The sequence below is a fragment of the Schistocerca piceifrons genome, chromosome X, assembly GCF_021461385.2.
Source record: "Schistocerca piceifrons isolate TAMUIC-IGC-003096 chromosome X, iqSchPice1.1, whole genome shotgun sequence".
Lineage (NCBI taxonomy): Eukaryota > Metazoa > Arthropoda > Insecta > Orthoptera > Acrididae > Schistocerca > Schistocerca piceifrons.
This window is the reverse complement of record NC_060149.1, coordinates 80,354,781-80,378,731: the sequence shown is the minus strand read 5'-3', so window position 1 is coordinate 80,378,731 and position 23,951 is coordinate 80,354,781. Positions and strand designations below refer to the sequence as shown.

Sequence of the window (23,951 nt, the reverse complement as noted above, 5' to 3'; positions counted from 1 at the left end):
AAAGGCATAATATCGATCTTATTATAAATCGCCGATTACTCAGTTTGTTCAATATGGGTACAAGAGACGTCATCGATATGCTGCATCTACAAAACAATGTGATAAACAGTTGCTGGCTAGTAATTTTAGTGGAATCGGAGTAACATGTTCATGTATGCTGCCTTTAGTTTAGGTAGAGACTGAATGTGTCCCTTGTAAATGCGTTCTTTGAGACATCCCCAGAGACAAGAATCACTTGATTCAAATCAGGTGATCTTGCAGGCCTTGCATTTGGAAGACCCCTAAGATTAACACGTTCGTGGAAGGTTGCATTAAGCAGTTGCCTCACTGGGCGAACAAAATGAGAGGTTGCCCCATTGCATGTAAACATGGGTTTCCACACATTTGCTGTACGGTACAAGAAGGTCTCGATAACGTTGAAAAAGTCACGGTACACCTGTCAGTCCCTCTGGGTATATTCTCTTCAAAGAAGGAAACACCGAGAATAATGATGCTTGTGAATCCACACCACACAATCGCATACAGTGAGTGCAGTGGCTCTTTGTGTTCAACATGCGGGTTAATAGCACCCAAAAGTCAGCAGTTTTGTATACTCAGCTCACTACGTAGTGTAAAATGCGCCTGGTCACTCTACAGACTATTGCACAGCCACAGGTCAAATTTGATCCATGCCAGAAGCTAAAGGGCAAATACAGAATGTTCCTGCGCATCATGAGGTTTCAAGTGTTGCACCATACGGATCGTGTACGAGTGCCAGTGTAAAATAGACCGGAAAACCTACGATACACTTGATAATGGGATGTACAAGTCCGTGATTCTGCACGAGCACCAGCACTACCGGGGGCATGTGCTGCATAGCCAGTTGCCGCCACAGAAACCTCATAAATATCTTCCACTGGGATAGGACGCGCCGGCCGGTGTGGCCGAGCAGTTCTAGGCGCTTCAGTCTGGAACCATGCGACCACTACGGTCGCAGGTTCGAATCCTGCCTCGGACATGGCTGTATGTGATGTCCTTCGGTTAGTTAGGTTTAAGTAGTTCTAAGTTCTAGGGGACTGATGACCTCAGATGTTAAGTCTCATAGTGCTCAGAGCCATTTGAACCATTATTTGGGATAGGACGCCTTCGCCTTCCCCTTCCAGATGTCACACCAAGCTCACCAGTGTTTTAGAATTTTATTATCATCTTCTTTAGACCATTTAATGACATCGGGAAAGACTTTTCAGTCGGCGACTAACTCAGTGCACCACCGTAGTTTCTGCCACTCACAAATACAAAAAAATGGTTCAAATAGCTTTGAGCACTATGGGACTCAACATCTATGGTCATCAGTCCCCTAGACGTAGAACTACTTAAACCTAACTAACCTAAGGACATCACACAACACCCAGTCATCTCACAAATACACAGAAGAGCCAAAGAAACTGGTACACCTGCCTAATATCGAGTAGGACCCACGATGTAGCATTGACTCGACTAATGTCTGAGGTATTGCTGGAGGGAATTGACACCAAGAATTCTGCAGGCCTATCCACAAACCTGTAAGAGTACGAGGGGTGAACAGCATGTTGCAAGGCATCCCAGGTATGCTCAATAATGTTCATGTTTGGCGAGTTTGGTGGCCAGCGGAAGTGTTTGAACTCAGAAGGCTGTGCCTGCAGCCACTCTGTAGCAATTCTGAATGTGTGGGCTGTCGCATTGTCCTGCTAAAATTGCCCAATGCACAATGGACATGAATAGATGCAGGTGATCAGACAGGATGCTTAAGCACGTGTCACCTATCAGAGTCGTATCTAGACGTATCAGAGGTCCCATATCACTCCAACTGCATACGCCCCAAATCTTTACAGAGCCTCCATCAGCTTGAACAGTCCCCTGTTGACATGTAGGGTCCATGGATTCATTAGGTTGTCTCCATACCCGTACGCGTTGATCCGCTCGATAGAATTTGAAACGAGACTCGTCCGACCAGACAACATGTTTCCAGATATCAAATGGTTCAAATGGCTCTAAGCACTATGGAACTTAACATCTGAGGTCATCAGTCCCCTAGACTTAGAACTACTTAAACCTAACTAACCTAAGGACATCACAAACACCCATGCCCGAGGCAGGATTCGAACCTGCGACCGGAGCAGCAGCGCGGTTCCGGACTAAAGCGCCTAGAACCTCTCGGCCACAGCGGCCAGCTTCCAGATATCAACAGTGTTGGTGTTGACAGGCCTAGGTCACACGAGTGGGCCTTGGGCTGCGAAAGCCCATATCGTTGATGTTTCGTTGAATGGTTCGCACTCTTGACACTTGCTGATGGGCTGGACATGCCTGCAGCAATTTACGAAAATGTTGCATTTCTGTCACGTGAACGATTCTGTTCAGTCGTTGTTGGTCTCATTCTTCCAGGAGCTTTTTCCGGCCTCAGCGATGTTGGAGATTTGATGTTTGACTGGATTCCTGATATTCAAGGTACATTCATGAACTGGTCGTACTGTAAAATCCCCACTTCATTGCTACCTCGGAGATGCTGTGTCCCATCGTTCGTGCGCCGAGTATAACACCACGTTCAAACTCACTTAAATCTTGATAACCTGCCATGGTAGCAGCAGTAACGGATCTAACAACTGCGCCAGACAATTGTTGCCCTATATAGGCGTTGTCGACCGTAGCGCCAAATTCTGCCTGTTTACCTATCTCTTTGTCTGAATACACATGCCTATACCTGTTTCTTTGGCTGTCCAGTGTAAAACAGCTTCACGACACATCGTCTCTCTTCACGATGTTCATACTGCTCACTCACGTTATGGCTTGTCAAAAGACATTGTGGATGGCATACCATTGTATAGACAGTGTACAGCGCCGGAGTTCCCCCTGGTGGCCACAACTGGAACTAATTTGTTTTCCAGCGTAAATGGGTTCCACATTAACACATTAGCCAATCTACCAAGTTTTGCTGCCACAGGATAATTACATCCTACACTGGACCTCTGTGAGTAGCTGTACTTTAGTTATAACGACCCAGTATCAGTCTAGTACCCAAAGACGGAAAATCTTAAAAGAAAATATTGGATTGCTCTTTCAACAGATAATGGAAATGAGATGATCTGCATGGACAGATGCTGTGCGTCCAGTTGCTAAGCGACTGCCAGGATTTGAAAGGGTGGTTGTATTTGCTTTTAACTTCGACTGTAGAGGCACATATTGAACTGAAGACAATTCAGAAGTATTTGAAATCATTTCAGTATGTCTTTACGTCTTCAATGTGATACAATTTATTAGCTACAGTAAACATACATAACATTATGCTTTAAGTAAGAGCAGCCACAATACATGTTGAAAGTGCCAATACTGAGAGTCTGGTAGATGAATTAAATAAATTAATAAATAAGTGGGATACTATTTACTCAGAAAGTAGCAAGGCAGTAGAAAACATTGGATTGTCAATTAACTTCAGTGTAATGAATCGTGGCACAGAGAATGTAAAGGGCAAAAGAAAATTATTTGTAGATGAATCGACAGAAGCAGATTGAAATCTGAGCCCAGAGGACGGTTTTAAACTATAAATTCTCAATGTCATTCGAAATACAGGTGCCATAACTATGCTGCCATAGACAACATGATCAACACATTTCGGCTATTATGCAATTAATAAGCCTGGACGATTCTACACTTTCAGGGTGCATAAAACACATGGTATCTTTCTACAACATAGAAGTTAGTATGCAGGTTTTGAAAGAAGAAATTTACAGTTAAAACAAATCGTGATACTAATTGTGAGTCTGAGCCATATTCGCCTGTGTACCTCGTCGATGCTACTCATAAGCGCAATTTTAATAACAAAGACTATTTCCAAATGTAATGGTAGCCTTATGGAATTTCAGCAATTTTCCTGTTACTGTTACCGAAGCAGAGCAGACATTCAGTTTTCCTGCAAGAGTTTAGAACAAATTGTTTGACAACTACAATGTTGCAAGAGCAGCTTGTTGGATTAGCTATGATCACAGAGTCAGCATTAGCACACATATTAGATTATACCACGATTTAAAAGATTAACATCTAAACAACCTAAAAAGAACGTATAATTTGTAAAGTATTGAATTTATGTAAACTAGTGAGATTAAAAGTTTCTTAAAAATGTTTTTTTTTATTTTTTGACAGTAAAATTTTCTGACTTAATCTAAGAAACCAAAGTTTAAAATAAAATATTTAGAGTAGGGGGCTAAGAACGCTTACCTGTGAGTCACCTGTCTAGAAGAAACCTTTTAGAGTTCCACAGCATTTGAAAACTGTCAAGGAAAGGCTCATAGATCAAAAACTTCAGGACGACACCATAGAAGACAGAAAGAGCCCCTGGTATGCACCCATTGTCATTGTACCAAATAAATCATCAGACATGTGTAAACCATATGGCTTTGTTGGGAATACCATTATTTAGAACAGAAGGCGGTCACAGGTGTCTTCTCTGTGTCTAATATAACAGAGTACTTAGACTATTTATAATAGTGTCGTTATTTTTCAGCCATGGGGCTATGAAGTGGGTAACATCAATTAGAGGTAGTATCTGAAGATTGTATAAAAACAGTATTTTCTTCAACAACTGGTAATTGTCAGCACCGTTGCATGATTCTGGGCTGAAAAACCCACCAGAAACTTTCCACCGCCTGCTAGATGATGTATTGCCAGGATTAAAATAAAAAACAATGCACGATCTATGTAAATGACATGATTGTGTTCTCCAAGGATATCCAGGAGCGTATAATGCATATACGTGAAGTTGTTGACAGTTAACGTGCTGCAGGACTGACAATCAGTCTGTAAGTATGCGATTCCGTTTTGCAACATGTCCAATATTTGGCCAATAGTATCAGCCAGAAAAGTATATCTCCGATCCATGACTTGTTGATGCCTGCAAAAAGTTTATGACACCCGTGACAGAAAAGGAACTGCAGTCATATTGACGCCCAGGGAGCTCTATAAAAAATGTATTCCAAAATTTGCTGAAACTATAACACTACTCAGCCAATTATTGAAAACCAGGATAAAATTTTAATGATCTCGACATTGTGAAACAACATTTGTAAAACTGAAAGATTTATTGGCCTCTAGTCGAGTTCTCAGTTTTCCAGGTTACCAAAAACAGTTTGCACTGTTGTGAGATGCTAGCAATTTTGTCTTGAGGTGCTTTTTAAGCCAACAAGTGGAAAGACAGTCCATATAATGGCATATGCATCGAGACAACTGAGTACAGAAAAAATATTGTTCAACTACCGAGAAAGAAATGTCCATACTAATATATGGAACAACTTATTTCCATTGTTATTTGTACAGACGACCGTTCAAAGTAATAACTGACCACGCAGCAGTGAAATGGTTCAAGGGTTTAAAGATCCAATAGTCGGTTCACTAGATCGAAATGGTGACTGAATGAAGACGATTCTCAAGTAGTGCCGGCCGCGGTGGTCTAGCGGTTCTAGGCGCTCAGTCCGGAACCGCGCGACTGCTACGGTCGCAGGTTCGAATCCTGCCTCGGGCATGGATGTGCGTGATGTCCTTAGGTTAATTAGGTTTAAGTAGTTCTAAGTTCTGGGGGACTGATGACCACAGATGTTAAGTCCCATAGTGCTCAGAGCCATTTGAACCATTTTTTTTTCTCAAGTAGTACATCTACTGCGTAAATCACATTGGAATAGTGAAAGTCTCAGTCGAAAATTTATGCTATGAAATGAATCCAGAGTAAACACAGAGGAATGGAAAGAAGTACGAAGCACTGATGCAGATTCCACTGGCTCGCCACGCAGCCACAGTTCAACATAGTAGACAGAGTGCTGTACAGAGAGATAAGATGTGGGCTACATATAGTGGTACCAGTGAAGTTGGAAAATGAGGTGTTGAGGCAGACTCATTATTCAATTTTAGGTGGACACAGTGGCCACAGAGCCACAGAACATCTACATCTACATCCTACATCCATACTCCGCAAGCCACCTGACGATGTGTGGTGGAGGGTACCTTGAGTACCTCTATCAGTTCTCTCTTCTGTTCCAGTCTCGTATTGTTCGTGGGGCTCTAATCTCTCTGATTTTATCCTCATGGTCTCTTCCCGAGATATACGTAGGAGGGAGCAATATATTGCTTGACTCCTCGGTGAAGGTATGTTCTCGAAACTTCAACAAAAGCCCGTACAGAGCTACTGAGCATCTCTCCTGCAGAGTCTTCCACTAGAGTTTATCTATCATCTCCGTAACGCTTTCGCAATTACTAAATGATCCTGTAACGAAGCGCGCTGCTCTCCGTTGTATCTTCTCTATCTCTTCTATCAACCCTATCTGGTACGGATCCCACACTGTTGAGCAGTATTCAAGCAGTGGGCGAGCAAGCGTACTGTAACCTACTTCCTTTGTTTTCGGATTGCATTTCCTTAGGATTCTTCCAATGAATCTCAGTCTGGCATCTGCTTTACCGACGATCAACTTTATATGATCATTCCATTTTAAATCACTCCTAATGCGTACTTCCAGATAATTTATGGAATTAACTGCTTCCAGTTGTTGACCTGTTATATTGTAGCTAAATGATAAGGGATCTTTCTTTCTATGTATTCGCAGCACATTACACTTGTCTACATTGAGATTCAATTGCCATTCCCTGCACCATGCATCAATTCGCTGCAGATCCTCCTGCATTTCAGTACAATTTTCTATTGTTACAACCTCTCGATATACCACAGCATCATCCGCAAAAAGCCTCAGTGAACTTCCGATGTTATTCACAAGGTCATTTATGTATATTGTGAATAGCAACGGTTCTACGACACTCCCCTGCGGCACGCCTGGAATCACTCTTACTTCGGAAGACTTCTCTCCGTTGAGAATGACATGCTGCGTTCTGTTATCTAGGAACTCTTCAATCAAATCACACAATTGGTCTGATAGTCCATATGCTCTTACTTTGTTCATTAAACGACTGTGGGGAACTGTATCGAACGCGTTGCGGAAGTCAAGAAACACGGCATCTACCTGGGAACCCGTGTCTATGGCCCTTTGAGTCTCGTGGACGATTAGCCCGAGCTGTGTTTCACACGATCGTCTTTTTCGAAACCCATGCTGATTCCTACAGAGTAGATTTCTAGTCTCCAGAAAAGTCAATATACTCGAACATAATACATGTTCCAAAATTCTACAACTGATAGACGTTAGAGATATAGGTCTATAGTTCTGCACATCTGTTCGACGTCCCTTCTTGAAAACGGGGATGACCTGTGCCCTTTTCCAATCCTTTGGAACGCTACGCTCTTCTAGAGACCTACGGTACACCGCTGCAAGAAGGGGGGCAAGTTCCTTCGCGTACTCTGTGTAAAATCGAACTGGTATCCCATCAGGTCCAGCGGCCTTTCCTCTTTTGAGCGATTTTAATTGTTTCTCTATCCCTCTGTCGTCTATTTTGATATCTACCATTTTGTCATCTGTGCGACAATCTAGAGAAGGAACTACAGTGCAGTCTTCCTCTGCGAAACAGCTTTGGAAAAAGACATTTAGTATTTCGGCCTTTAGTCTGTCATCCCCTGTTTCAGTACCATTTTGGCCACAGAGTGTCTGGACATTTTGTTTTGATCCACCTACCGCTTTGACATAAGACCAAAATTTCTTAGGATTTTATGCCAAGTCAGTACACAGAACTTTACTTTCGAATTCATTGAACGCCTCTCGCATCGCGCTCCTCACACTACATTTCGCTTCGCGTAATTTTTGTGAGCAAAACGAGGAGAATGGGATGTAGTCGAATTAAGCTGGGTGATGCTGAGGGAATTAGATTAGGAAATGAGACACTTAAAGTAGTAAAGGAGTTTTGCTATTTGGGGAGCAAAATAACTGATGATGGTCGAAGTAGAGAGGTTATAAAATGTAGACTGGCAATGGCAAGGAAAGCGTTTCTGAAGAAGAGAAATTTGTTAACATCAAGTATTGATTTAAGTGTCAGGAAGTCGTTTCTGAAAGTATTTGTATGCAGTGTAGCCACGTATGGAAGTGAAACATGGATGATAAATAGTTTAGACAAGAAGAGAATAGAAGGTTTCGAAATGTGGTGCTACAGAAGAATGCTGAAGATTAGATGGGTAGATCACATAACTAATGAGGAGGTATTGAATAGAATTGGAGAGAAGAGGAGTTTGTGGCACAACTTGCGTAGAAGAAGGAGCATGTTCTGAGACATCAAGGGATCACTAATTTAGTACTGGAGGGCAGCGTGAAGGGTAAAAATCATAGAGGGAGACCAAGAGATGAATACACTAAGAAGATTCAGAAGGATGTAGGCTGCAGTAGGAACTGGGAGATGAAAAAGCTTGCACAGGATAGAGTAGCATGGAGAGCTGCATCTAACCAGTCTCAGGACTGAAGACCACAACAACAACAACAATTTTTGTTTGTCTGCAAGGCTTTGGCTATATTTATGTTTGCTGTGAAGGTCCCTTTGCTTCCGCAGCAGTTTTCTAACTCGGTTGTTGAACCACGGTGGCTCTTTTCCATCTCTTTCGATCTTGCTTGGCACATACTCATCTAATGCATATTGTACGATTGTTTTGAACTTTGTCCACTGATCCTCAACACTATCAGTATTTGAGACAAAACTTTTGTGTTGTGCCGTCAAGTACTCTGAAATCTGCTTCTTGTCACAGCGTTGCTCAAAATGACTGGCAGATGACACGGAAACACGATGTCGATCATCATGTGCCAAATCGTGTCCCATGCACACAAAGAGTAGAACTCTGTCTTCCAGTCATTAAACGTTTACTTTGCAGACGTTATCAGAGGCAGATAAATGATTTCACATGACCAGCATGGATGTAATCAGACAAATTGTTCAAATACCAGCAGGAAAACGTTACTTGTTAACGATAATTGATAATTTTTCACGTTTTTTGTCCATGGTAGCAATACTTAACCAGCAGGCAGAAACAGTGGCACAAGCGATATTTAAGCAATGTATACTAAAGAATGGAGCAGATGAGACAGTGATAAAGGACTAAAAACTGAATTTTGTGTACGATTTAATGCACCAGCTGTGCAAATTATTACACATGAAACATTGGACCATTGAGTTATACCCACATGCAAATAGACATATTGAGGGAGTCCATCGTACACTAGCAAAAATATTGAGTTGCAATGTTAACAGTCATCATCATTAAACTTCCTGACAGATTAAAATTGTGTGCTACACTAAGACTCGAACTCAGGGCCTTTTTCTTTTGTGGGCAAGTGCTCTACACGACCCAGAACCCATCCTCACAGCTTTACTTCTGCCAGTACGTCGTCTCCACATTTTCAATCTTCAAGGGAGTTCCATATCAGCGCACCCTCCACTGAAGAGTGAAAATTTCATTCCTTTCATCAAAATGATTTTGACGTCTTACACCTACGTATAGTCACAGCATATAATTAAAAAATCTCTGAATGTACAAGGTTATCCCCGAACGAGGTTGTTTTTGGTTAGAAGATGCTCCTTTTGAGCAAAGTAAAGATCCCTCCACGAAAATATATTACGTAAGTAAAAAAAATTCTTCGTAAAGGTTAAAATATAATGATGATCACAAAATCCTGGGAAAGACAGGAATGTACCCATAATAAAGAGCAGTATTACACTAATATCAAATCGAACAATGAGTGATACTAACCAACACTTTGTACCAACGGGGAAGACTAATAAATTTCTTACAGTTCACCAAGGACATTGTGAAGTAATACAAATCATGTCAAGTGTTAGTCAACCTGCACCATGGTAGTTCAGATAAGTCATGTCTGCCCTTTTAATTGGCTCCATAGGTGCTGCCTCCATTTGCGGCAGCATCCTCAGAAAGGGGGAGATGGCGCCTGCGAAAAAAGGAAACGAAGGGAAAATCTAGACAAGAAAAGTAGAACTCCCCAACCACTATACTACCACATCCCTATGCACTTAGGCTAACAGGAGTATTGTAAGATAACTGGGGGTGTAATGTGTTTACGAATTTTGTGTGTCTATGTACTAATCATTAGGGTTATATGTGTGTATATATGTTATGGTAATGTTTACATTTAGGAAGTACTGAAATATAGAGGGTGCTATTTTTATGAAAGAGGCCCTTGGGTGAGCAAAAAGGAATTATCTTGATCATGTAATAGACTCAAGAAATCTTTGCGCTAAAGCTTTGTTTGCAATGTTGTTAATGATGGTAGTAGAACCTTAGCACTTAGGCTGGCAGGAAAACATTGATGCTACATGGTACGAGATGTTAATTTTTTGTGAAGCGCTCACTTTCAATAGAAGTACATCTACATCTACATTGATACTCCGCAAGCCACCCAACGGTGTGTGGCGGAGGGCACTTTACGTGCCACTGTCATTACCTCCCTTTCCTGTTCCAGTCGCGTATGGTTCGCGGGAAGAACGACTGTCTGAAAGCCTCCGTACGCGCTCTAATCTCTCTAATTTTACATTCGTGATCTCCTCGGGAGGTATAAGTAGTGGGAAGCAATATATTCGATACCTCATCCAGAAACGCACCCTCTCGAAACCTGGCGAGCAAGCTACACCGCGATGCAGAGCGCCTCTCTTGCAGAGTCTGCCACTTGAGTTTATTAAACATCTCCGTAACGCTATCACGGTTACCAAATAACCCTGTGACGAAACGCGCCGCTCTTCTTTGGATCTTCTCTATCTCCTCCGTCAGACCGATCTGGTACGGATCCCACATTGATGAGCAATACTCAAGTATAGGTCGAACGAGTGTTTTGTAAGCCACCTCCTTTGTTGATGGACCACATTTTCTAAGCACTCTCCCAATGAATCTCAACCTGGTACCCGCCTTACCAACAATTAATTTTATATGATCATTCCACTTCAAATCGTTCCGCACGCATACTCCCAGATATTTTACAGAAGTAACTGCTACCAGTGTTTGTTCCGCTATCATATAATCATACAATAAAGGATCCTTCTTTCTATGTATTCGCAATACATTACATTTGTCTATGTTAAGGGTCAGTTGCCACTCCCTGCACCAAGTGCCTATCCGCTGCAGATCTTTCTGCATTTCGCTACAATTTTCTAATGCTGCAACTTCTCTGTATACTACAGCATCATCCGCGAAAAGCCGCATGGAACTTCCGACACTATCTACTAGGTCATTTATATATATTGTGAAAAGCAATGGTCCCATAACACTCCCCTGTGGCACGCCAGAGGTTACTTTAACGTCTGTAGACGTCTCTCCATTGATAACAACATGCTGTGTAATTGTTTACTCTGAGCAGGCTTAACAGCAAGAAGGTCGGCATTGTGTATATGTGTCTACATGTGTGCACATTAGTCGTAGGCGTTTAGCTTTGAGGGAAACGACTATTTGCTAACTCAGTTAACTTCAGTAAGACGAAGGGTAATAATAACCAGGAATTTCCCACACACTGCTCTCTATTCAGGAGTTCTTCCATTGCCAAGCTGGGTGGATCTTCATCTCCCTGCACAACTGGTATACACTGTCCTCAGGTCATGTGTGTTCATCTTGTTTCATTCCTAGAAATCTGCTACAAAATGTCCTCTAGAAATGGTCACAGACAAAACCAAATTCTTCTGTACTGTTTATAATATGTAGCAAACCCAGCAGTTGTTATTTCTACATGTTATGAGCAAGGACGTTAGAGTGTCACACAGTGCATAGAGCTACAGGGTTAAAGGATATTGTTCAGTGGCACCCGATACCACTACCATTGGAAATACCATCTTGTAGATCACCCAAAACATAAATTTACCTAACCAACCTGGCATTACTTGAATAACACTGCAGACCCAACTCCGCTCGGCTCCCTACATCATATTTTAACTGTGTAAAATGGTCGCATATCAAGGGAGTACCTTTTAGACCTCGTAAAAAGGTCCCATTCCGAACATAAACATCAACTCACAACTATGGGAACCTCAACCTCAGCCTCCTGTATGATTCTGGGTGAAATAGATATTGGTTACTAACAGCTGAAGCCGAAAGCAGCACAGAAACAATTCCTGTCGATTTTCAACCAACATCTACATCTACATGATTACTCTGCAATTCACATTTAAGTGCTTGGCAGAGGGTTCATCGAACCACAATCATACTATCTCCCTACCATTCCACTCCCGAACAGCGTGCGGGAAAAACGAACTACCCATTTAGGTTGGGCTCAACAAAATATTTTCGCATTCGGAAGAGAAAGTTGGTGACTGAAATTTCGTAAATAGATCTCGCCACGACGAAAAACGTCTTTCCTTTAATGACTTCCATTCCAACTCGCGTATCATATCTAACACATTCTCTCTTCTATTACGTCATAATACAAAACGAGCTGCCCTTTATTGCACCCTTTCGATGTCCTCCATCAATCCCACCTGGTAAGGATCCCACACCGCGCAGCAATATTCTAACAGAGGACGAACGAGTGTAGTGTAAGCTGTCTCTTTAGTGGACTTGTTGCATCTTCTAAGTGTCCTGCCAATGAAACGCAACCTTTGGCTCACCTTCCCCACAATATTGTCTATGTGGTCTTTCCAACTGAAGTTGTTCGTAATTTTTACACCCAGGTACTTAGTTGAATTGACAGCCTTGAGAATTGTACTATTTATCGAGTAATCGAATTCCAACGGATTTCTTTTGGAACTAATGTGGATCACCTCACACTATTCGTTATTTAGCGTCAACTGATACCTGCCACACCATACAGCAATCTTTTCTAAATCGCTTTGCAACTGACATTGGTCTTAGGATGACCTTACTAGACGGTAAATTACAGCATCATCTGCGAACAACCTAGGAGAACTGCTTAGATTGCCACCCAGGTCATTTATATAGATCAGGAACAGCAGAGGTCCCAGGACGCTTCCTGGGGAACACCTGATATCACTTCAGTTTTACTCGATGATTTGCCGTCTATTACTACGAACTGCGACCTTCCTGACAGGAAATCACGACTCCAGTCGCACAACTGAGACGATACCCCATAGGCCTGCAGCTTGATTAGAAGTCGCTTGTGAGGAACGGTGTCAAAAGCTTTCCGGAAATCTAGAAATACGGAATCAACTTGAGATCCCCTGTCGATAGCGTTGCACAAGAACGATGTTTTCTGAAACCATGCTGATTACGTATCTATAGATCGTTCCCTTCGAGGTGATTCATAATGTTTGAATACAGTGTATGCTCCAAAACCCTACTGGAAACCGACGTCAATGATATAGGTCTGTAGTTCGATGGATTACTCCTACTACCCTTCTTAAACACTGGTGCGACCTGCGCAATTTTCCTATCTGCAGGTACAGATCTATCGCTGAGCGAGCGGTTGTATATGATTGCTAAGTAGGGAGCTATTGTATCAGCGTAATCTGAAAGGAACCTAATCGGTATGCAATCTGGACCTGAAGACTTACCCGTATCAAGCGATTTGAGTTGCTTCGCAACCCCTAAGGTATCTACTTCTAAGAAACTCTTGCTAGCAGCTGTTCGTGTTTCAAATTCTGAAATATTTTGTTCTTCTTCCCTGGTGAATGAATTTCGGAAAACTGCGTTCAATAACTCCGCTTTAGCGGCACAGTCGTCGGTAACAGTACCATCGGCACTGCGCAGTGAAGGTATTGACTGCGTCTTGCCGCTTGTGTACTTTACATACGACCAGAATTTCTTCGGATTTTCTACCAAATTTCGAGACAATGTTTCGTTGTGGAACATATTAAAGGCATCTCGCATTGAAGTCCGTGCCAAATTTCGCGCATCTGTAAATTTTAGCCAATCTTCGGGATTTCGCGTTCTTCTGAAATTCGCATGCTTTTTCCGTTGCCTCTGCAACAGCGTTCGGACCTGTTTTCTGTACCATGGGGGATCAGTTCCATCTCTTACCAATTTATGTGGTATGAATCTCTCAATTGCTGTTGCTACTATATCTTTGAATTTGAGCCACATCTCGTCTACATTTGCATAGTCAGTTCGGAAGAAACGGTATTGAGCCTAGCTACAACGACCTTGTGATCACTAAATCCTGTATCAGTCATGATGCTCTCTATTAGCTCTGGATTGTTTGTGGCTAAGAGGTCAAGTGTGTTTTCGCAACCATTTACAATTCGCGTGGGTGCGTGGGCTAACTGCTCTAAATAATTTTCGGAGAAAGCATTTAGGACAACCTCGGAAGATGTTTTCCGCCTACCACCGGTTTGAACAAGTATTTTTGCCAACATATCGAGGGAAGGTTGAAGTCCCCACCAACTATAACCGTATGAGTGGGGTATTTATTTGTTACGAGACTCAAATTTTCTCTGAACTGTTCAGCAACTATATCATCGGAGTCTGGGGGTCGGTAGAAGGAGCCAATTATTAGCTTAGTTCGGCTGTTAAGTATAACCTCCACCCATACCAATTCGCACGGAGTATCTACTTCGGCTTCACTACAAGATAAACCACTACTGACAGACACAAACACTCCACCACCAATTCTGCCTAATCTATCTTTCCTGAACACCGTCTGAGACTTCGTAAAAATTTCTGCAGAACTTATTTCAGGCTTTAGCCACCTTTCTATACCTATAACGATTTCAGCTTCTGTACTTTCTATTAGCGCTTGAAGCTCAGGGACTTTCCCAGCACAACTACAACAATTTACAACTACAATTCCGACTGTTCCTTGATCCAAGCACGTCCTGTATTTGCCATGCACTCTTTGAGATTGCAACCTACCCCGTACTTTCCCGAGGCCTTCTAACCTAAAAAACCGCCCAGTCCACGCCACACAGCCTCCGCTATCCGTGCAGCCGCCAGCTGAGTGTAGTGAACTCTTGACCTATTCAGCGGAACCCGAAACCCCACCACCCTATGGCGCAAGTCAAGGAATCTGCAGCCAACACGGTCGCAAAACCGTCTGAGCCTCTGATTCAGACCCTCCACCCGGCTCTGCACCAAAGGTCCGCAGACGGTTCTGTCAACGATGCTGCAGATGGTGAGCTCTGCCTTCATCTCGTAAGCAAGACCGGCAGCCTTCACCAAATCAGATCGCCGCTGGAATCCAGAGAGAATTTCCTCAGATCCAAAGCGACACACGTCATTATTGCCGACATGTGCCACCACCTGCAGCTGGCTGCACCCTTTTCTCTTCATGGCATCCGGAAGGACCCTTTCCACATCAGGAATGACTCCACCCGGAATGCACATAGAGTGCACACTGGATTTCTTCCCCTCCTTAGCCGCCATATCCATAAGGGGCCCCATTACGCGCCTAACATTGGAGCTCCCAACTACCAATAAGCGCACCCTCTGTGATTGCCCGGACCTTGAAGGCTGAGAATCATCCTCTGAAACAGGGCAGGCAGCTGCATCTGGCTCAGCCAGGGACAGTACCTGAAACCTGTTTGTCAGACGCACTGGGGAGACTTTCTGATCAGCCTCCGGGGACGTCTTTCGCTGCCTGCCACGCCTTGGAACGACATCCCAATCAACCACAGGCGAGGGCTCAGCCCCACTGCGGGCAGCAACTGGGGCAACCACAGCGGCAGACCGATCTGAGGACAGACGGGACGAGGTTGACATCCCTGTGATACCCAAGTCCGGCTCCCCACAGTGGTGCCCATTGGCAACAGCTTCAAGCTGCGCGACCAAAGTCAGCGCCGCCTGCAGCTGTGAGCGAAGGGATGCCAACTCAGCCCTCATCTGAACACAGCAATCACAGTCCCTGTCCATTCTAATCGATGTTGAACAACAGTTATTGAAACACGAGTCCGTGTCTAGATAACGCAAGGGAAGCACGCAAAGAATGTATGAACTAACCTGTAGAAATGCCTAACGACTGCGCTACAATCTGCCTGAATTTACGATTACAGTAACTAAAACTCGAAATTACACCTCCTATACGAAACTATGTAACAAATAAGTGAGCTAGGAGTATACGACTTGCTGCTGGCAGCTGCTTATCCAACGGCGGCAGGGAGCACGCTGGCTGTGACCAGCCGACACTGGCCGTTCAAAACGAAAGCAGAAGACAAACGACTACGCGAATTTACACTATTCAGGTACTAAAGCGCGATGCTACAACTCTCAAATACTATAATACGCCCGAAATTTATGAATTAAACAATGCAAGTACCCAAAAACACTCAAAGAAATTAAGAATTATACTATGTAACAAATAAGTGAGCTAGGAGTGTACGACATGCTGCTGGCAGCTGCTTATCCAACGGCGGCAGGGAGCACCTACAGGTTCAAACCATTAATGACAGCATCAGCGAGAAACAGTTTGGGAAAGGGTAGAATCAATAGTGGACAAAAAATCTGTGTGTGAGACAAGTGCTAGTGAGGTCGAAAAATAAGTTTAAACAATGTAAAGGACCAAGTGTCACAATGAATGAAGTTGGAAACACAAAGTGTAAACACTTGTAAATAAAACAGTGCTCATGCTACGGTTAGTTTTCAACAGAAATCCAGAGACGAGATTTTTTTAGGAAGAAGCCACTCTAACAGAATGGATTGTGACAGTGTTTGGACCCAAGAACAGCACACCAGGAAGTGGACATAGACGACTGCCAGTTACCTGTCTGCATGCTCAGCACCGCAACAGAATTCGCCGTTCCCGTACCGTCAGACTTCCATGTGTCAGAGCTCTGAGGCTAGCCTTCGGAAAGCCACTCCAACTTGATTGACTTCTGCATGGTGACAGCTACTTCAGCCATTGCTTCCATTCCAGAACATTTCCGCGGTAACACAGAAACGCTGCGCTTCTATGAAGTCAGTTCCGAGCAACTACATTTAAACCCCTCCCCATACCGGCTATCGTGTGTGGAACAGCTGGGTAGCAATGTGACGTCAAGCCTGTGTTGTTCACCGCTGTATTGATCACATGGCTACATTTCCCGTCGCTGGGCTTCAAACCTCTGTGCGCCGCGTGAGCATCCAGGTGAATGGGCATCAGCATTCAAGGAACCTTCAAGGATCCATCTATCCCTACTCCAGCACAGGTATCGACGAAGGTCTCCCATGTCCTGCACTACTGGGCGTGGTGTAGTAGATAGCTGCTCCTGGATGGTAGGACATGGGCCGGGAAATGTAAGCCTTCCCTTGTGCTGTAGCTGCAATACATCACAGGCTCAGTGCTACTACCTACCAACACTAAACTGGAACACTGTGACGTTTGCTAACCTCGCTCATCATCGCCACTAGCAGATACCGAGACAGTGATACCAAACGATTAGGAACAAGAAGAATTGGGATCGTCGGATGATTATCGGCAAAGCAGATTTATACATAATCATAGTACCAAAAGAGGGCGTTAGAAAATTCTTCTCCTATACCAGATCGTTTGCTTATCGAAAAATTGCCCTACTTCATTACGTACATTTTTATCAATTTACCAGATTATATGAAACAGGAAGAATATACACATTAGTTTAAAACTGAAAACGGAAGAAAATATCTTATGGTCCACAATATCGGCCAATGAATTCCTCGATATACTGAAGGGCCAAAGAAACTGGTACAGGCATGCGTATTCAAATACATAGATGTGTAAACGGGAAGAATACGGCACTGTGATCAGCAACGCCTATATAAGACAACAAGTGTCTGGCGCAGTTGTTAGATCGGTTACTTCTGCTAGAAAGGCAGCTTAACAAGATGTAAGTGAGTTTGAACGTGGTGTTACAATCGGTGCACGAGCGATGAGACACAGCATTTCCAAGGAAGCGATGAAATAGGGATTTTCCCGTACGACCGTTCCCTAGTGTATCGTGAATATCAGGAATCCAGTAAAACATCAAATCTCCGACATTGCTGAGGCCGGAAAAATATCCGGCAAAAACAGGACCAACGACGACTTAAGAGAATCGTTCAACGTGACGGAAGCGTAACCTTTTTTCAAACTGCTGCAGATATCAAATTTGGGCCATCAACAAGTGTCAGCGTGCGAACTATTCAACGTAACATCAACGATATGGGCTTTCGCAGCCCAAGGCCCACTCGTGTGACACAAAGCTTTACGCCTCACCTAGGCCTGTCAACACCAACATTGGACTGTTGATGACCGGAAACATGTTGCCTAGTCGGACGAGTGTCGTTTCAAATTATATCGAGCGGATCGACGCGTGCGGGTATGGCGATAACCTAATGAATCCATGGACCCTGCATGTCAACAGGGGACTGTTCAAGCTGGTGGAGGCTCTGTAATGGTACGGGACGTATGCAGTTGGAGTGATATTATTGGACCCCTTATACGTCCAGATACGGCCGTGACAGGTGACACGTACTTAAGCATCCTGTCTGATCACCTGCAGCCATTTATGTCCATTGTGCATTCTGACGGAGATGGACAATTCCAGCAGGACAATGCGGCACCCCACACGTCCAGAATTGTTACAGGGTGTCTCCAGGAACACTCTTCTGAGTTTAAACACTTCCGCTGGCCACCAAACACCCCAGCCATTAACATTATTGAGCATATATGGGATGCCTTGCAGCGAGCTGTTCAGAAGAGATCTCCACCCCCTAGCATTCTTACGGATTTATGGACAGCTCTGCAGGATTCATTGTGTCAGTTCCCTCCAGCACTACTTCAGACGTTAGCCGAATCCAGGCCACACAGGGGCCGTACACGATATTAGTCAGGTGTTCCAGTTTCTTTGGCTCTTCATTGTATATGGACTGTAACCTCATTATGTAAATCATGGTAATTTATATAATTATAGTTAATTACAAAATTGCAACTTAGTGTGTAGACTTAAGGCAGACCATAATTAGTATTAATCGCTAATTTTGAGTTCTATTTGACGTCTCCTCCATCTCCATAAGATCTCATTCAACGAAATACGAATATATGAAGTAAACATCACTTACGAAAGACTGGTATTTCATACTATTGACAAATGTTGACAGTAACTCATTGAGTTAGAGTGAAGATGGTGAAATTTGGTATTGCATCATTATTGTTGTTAGTTGCAAATTCTCTAGAAGCACTAATTCTGCTCTTTGCATATATTTTTTAGTTAGTGAAATAAAATGAGACAGCACCCTACTTATTATATGAAAGATAGTTTTATGCTCAAATGTGTGGTGTACAGGCATCTCTCAAGAAAAAATTTATTCATGGAACACTGTAAACATATCGGTCCTGTTGTGCCACCATCAGGTCTTAATTTGCGGCCTTGAAATAAACGAGTATTTTGATTACTCACCATAGAGGAGTAACATTTTTAAGCGTTGAAGTTTGTTCATGTGTTTCTATTTCACATAACTAACTGGAATACAATCTAGAATGCCGGCAGAAAGCCACCCTGACAGCCATGCATAGTTAGTGTCCTTCATCCATGAGTATGCAGTGCAAATGAAATCAGTTTTCAATATTTGGTGCACAAGGCAACATTAAGAAAGTATTTTGAACTGTATTAAATCGTTCTTCAATTTTTCTACACATATAAAACTCCATAAAAGTGAAGCCATTGAGTATCAGAGAACCTATATGTACCTTAAAACAATGAAACAAAGAATGTGAAACTAAATTAGAGTCGATGTAAATTTGGTTCAATTGTGACGAAATCCTACAGGATGTAGAATGTGTCAGAAAAAACTAGAATATGCAGTAAACAATAACAAAGAAAAACAAATTTGTTCATGTACCTTCCATACATTTCAAGTGAAACGATTCTCATCGATGAGAAATAAGTCAAAAACATCTTTAACATATTTTCTGTTGAACTGCAATAAATACCTTGTCACAAAACGTGTAAATGTTTAGTTTTAATTTCTCTTTGAAGAAAACTCAGCTATTGCAGAACATCATCAGGAAAAATATAGAATTTTGTTTAATAAAACAGTTATTATTACACACACAGAATGTTTATGGGATAATGTCACTGAGAAAGCAACAAAATTTAGCATACATGCAATAATTTTAATGAAAGAAAGGATGGAACACGACTTTATCTGTTCCAGTGAAGGAGAAGAGTTACAGAATTTGAAAATTCAATTTTTAGCTAGGTGCACCACTCAGATCTGATCACAGCCAAACATACACGACCTTCTGGCAAAGGAAAGTTCTGTGAAAAGACTAGGTGATTTTAATAATTTGATGTGTGCTGTTCATAATATTTTCTTACGTTAAAATGTATTATGTTACTGAAGTAATATATTTAATACTTTTAAAATAAGTTTATCACCTTTCCAAATATTTTTATAAAATTCATCAAACTTTTCACGGCTTTGTGTATCCAAGGTACCTCCAATGCCCCAGACAACGGCATACATAAATGCTGCTTGAAACCACGACTTTAGGTATTCATGATCTTCATTCAGTGATACAGCTTCATTCAGCAACATTTCTATTAATGATAATGTTGACCTGAGGTAAAGAAAAATTAAATTAAATTATTTCAGACGATTTGCAGACTCTCATGATCACCATCATTCCAGATTTATAGGTAACAGGTAGCTCTTGCAGGCAATGATTCAGGTAGTCACAAGTTGTTCTCAGCAATGTACTGCTGAATGTATTTACTGGCTTTAGATATGAGGTGATTCACATTAAATAATATCAAAATTCCAGATCAGATGTGAAACCTCATTCTTCACCTGACACCCTTTCTTTATTATTTATTAAATTTTTTGTGAGTCTTATTTTTACTTTATAGGACCATTTTCATATGATTATAGAGCATGTTAGTACATTAGGCGTATGTTAAATAAAAATATTGAAAATTAATGTCATTACATGAGATGTTGATTTCAAATTACTGATAATGCTTATGGAATGAGAAAGTAACACTAACTCTCTGTTAGGTCACATCTTAACAATTATCTGGGATGATCTGAAATAAACATTGTAATCCTACAATTAGAATTGCTAAACCAGGTAACTCTCCTGAGTTCTAATTACAACAAAAAATTATTGAAGTTTATGAATTACTAAATTACAGTAACGACAATCAAGAAGTACTGTTGTTAAAGAAGAAACTTGCCAAACTAAAATCTTTTGAAATGGTGTTCTAAATGTGGACTCACTGCCTTCAGTTCTTTCTGATGTTTGTTGAAAATTTATCTCTCAGAGCGCAACACATTTCTTAGAACAAAAAATAAGTTCATGCTCCACACATAAAGAGTTTTCTTGTCTTGTATATTTTCTGAGTTGACATAGATTTTCCTTTCAGTATAGGAAGAACCCCTATTTCCTTTCTTCACCTTTCTCCTCAAGCCTCCTCCTCCTCTCTTTCCCTCTCTCCCTCCCTCCCTATCTGTGGCAGTAAAGCAAGTAAGTCGAAATTCACGTCTGTCGTCATAATTAACAATGCTGCCAGTTGTGGAGGATTGACCCACCATTTTTAGGTCTTAAACATCAACAATTACATTCACGTAGTAAAGGATAAGCTAACAGTCCCAAATTTTTCTTGGCCCATCGCACAACAAAAGCTTAGCATCAAAAGCCACTACACTTAGTGCCCAATACAGCATGCTGTAGCGGCTTCCTAAACCTAATAAACAACTACGTTTTTAAACTTTCTTTAGTTATGAAGACCATCATTTACTTAGGAAGTTGTCATAGATTATCCAGTTTGGCTTTTTCATCATTTCTGTAGAACAGGAATTTCGGGAATGAAAAGAAAGCATAGTAATTTTCAAACATTGCCTCTATACAATCATCTTTCTTGTGTTGGAAGCTCCTCTTAACATTTTCCGTGTTTGTGATTTAAAACTGCGGATTATTTTAAACTATATCTTATGCAAAACAATATTTATTGCCTTCTATTGATCCAGACATGCGTTGACACCTATGTGTCATCTTCTGGGATCATATTTATTTCTGAAAATTACACAGCTAGAGGAAACGCATTATTACAGATCGGTTTTTTGTGCCTTTTTTGTCGCTTTGACAGTATGTCTTATTTTCTGTCCTGTTGTGCATCTCTGGTGCATATTTATTTCTACTGCTGTTGTGTGTACTGTTTTCATACAAATATTTTAAATAATTTGGCGTTCATATTCACTTCGCCCATCTCCATTTCGAGACATGAGTGTCTGCTCAAATCAAGTTTTGTGAAAAATATGTGTGAAGTGAGCTGAGAATGAAATTATATAAAACACCGGTGTGGAAACAGTGCACACAAAAGGAGTAGAAAGAGAGATCCTCCAGAGATCCACAATAGGATGGAAAATGTGACATGTTGCCAAAATGACAAAGAAAGCGCACAGATGACCAATATGTAAAAGTGCATTTTCACTAGCAATGTAATTTGCAGAAATAAATTTGACGCACAGAAGTGGACAAATAAGTGTCGAAACCTGTCTGGGCGAATAAAACGAAATAGATAATGTGTTGCACCAGGCATATTTCAAAATAAATCCCTAAAAATTGGTTATATGTTTAGAAATACAGTTTGTTTTTCTCTGTGTTGCAGTGAAAGTCAGTCATCTGTATTAAGTACTTTACACTGATGAGCCAAAATATTATGACCAGTGTCTACCATGTCGTTAGATTTCGCCTCGTGGGGCACGTGACGCGGTAACAGAAGCATGTAAAGCAAGTAAACACGGACGTGGTATCACCATAGCGAAGATATGGGCTGCAAATGGAGAAATGCATTGAAATAAATGACTTTGAAAAAAGGGCAGATTATTAATACGTAGAGCCTGTGAGCGAGTATATTGAAAACAGCGGTGCTGGTCGAATTTCAAGTGATACTGTCGTGAGCACATATGGAAAGAGTTAAGGACATTGAAACTACCACCAGGTGCTAAATGGTTGGACGTCCACGACTCTTCACAGAACACGGAGTTTGGAGGCTTGCCTGCGCTGAAAATTAGGATAGATAGTAACCTGTACCATCTCTGCCGAAAGAGCACAATGCTGGCGGACGTTCAAGTGTTCTGGAGCACACTATTCATGGTATATTGATGAACATGGTGCTCCACAGCAGACTACGCCTATGTGTTCACATCTTGACCGAACGACATCATTAATTACGATTGCAGTGGGCATGGCACCATTGGGATTCGGCCACAGATCAACACAAACGTGTCGGCTCTTCAGCTGAATCACATTTTTGCTACACTAGGTCAATGGTGGTCTCCACAAACGCCGGCATCGAGGTTAATGGCGGCTCTAAACGAGCAGCACGCCACGGACGCAGGCTGGTGGGAGCAATTCTATGCTATGGGGGATATTCTCCTGCGCTAGCATGGGACCTGTGATAGCAATCCAAGACACGCTGACAGCTACGAACCACCCGCATCCCTTCATGTTTTATGTCTTCCACGACGGCAGAGTCATTTTCCAGTAGTGTAATTGTCAGCGTCTCGGAGCCAGAACCGTGTTATAGTGGTTTGAGCAGCATTATAGTGAACTCACATTGATGTCTCAGTGACCAAATTCACCTGTTGTGAATCCTATGGATGCTATTTGGGTCGCTAACGGGCTCTATCACTACGTACGGAAATCAGCGGCGTGTTATTTACGCGAATTACATGATATGTGCATAGACATCTAAAGCCACACACTTCCACAAACCTACCAATAAACTGTCGGATCCCTGATACGCAGAATCAGTGATGTATCTCGTTCCAAAGACGGGCAAACAAGCTATTAAGCAGATCGTCATAATGTTTTGGCTCATCCTCATAGCTGAAGATTGAGGAAACTAAACAAAAATAAGACAAAATATTGGTATAAATATTTATCGGTAGTAAATTTTATTCACAGTTAATTTCTGTGGAATATTTATGTAAAAAATTCAGTCGCTTGTTAATTTATAATAGCAATATTTAATATGTTTCTAAATATTATTCTGATAATCATACAACCTCAGGATATATCTTTATAGTCAAAGATCATGTAATTTAATGTTGAACATCAAATGACACAGTTATCTCCAGATACGTATCTATTATGTTCTCACTACAGAAAATTCTATTTTCATGTCCTTTTAGCTATGGTATTAAGCAC

The 23,951-nt window shown here is 41.9% G+C and overlaps 1 protein-coding gene across 1 annotated transcript in view; it reads right to left on the bottom strand.

The window, feature by feature from the left end:
• LOC124722185 (dynein axonemal heavy chain 7-like) overlaps window positions 1-23,951 on the bottom strand; it is a 913,348-nt gene that overhangs the window by 835,153 nt on the left and 54,244 nt on the right. The window contains exon 6 of the mRNA XM_047247384.1: window positions 20,176-20,357. Coding sequence (XP_047103340.1) covers window positions 20,176-20,357 — 182 coding nt within the window. The remainder of the gene's footprint in view (window positions 1-20,175; window positions 20,358-23,951) is intronic.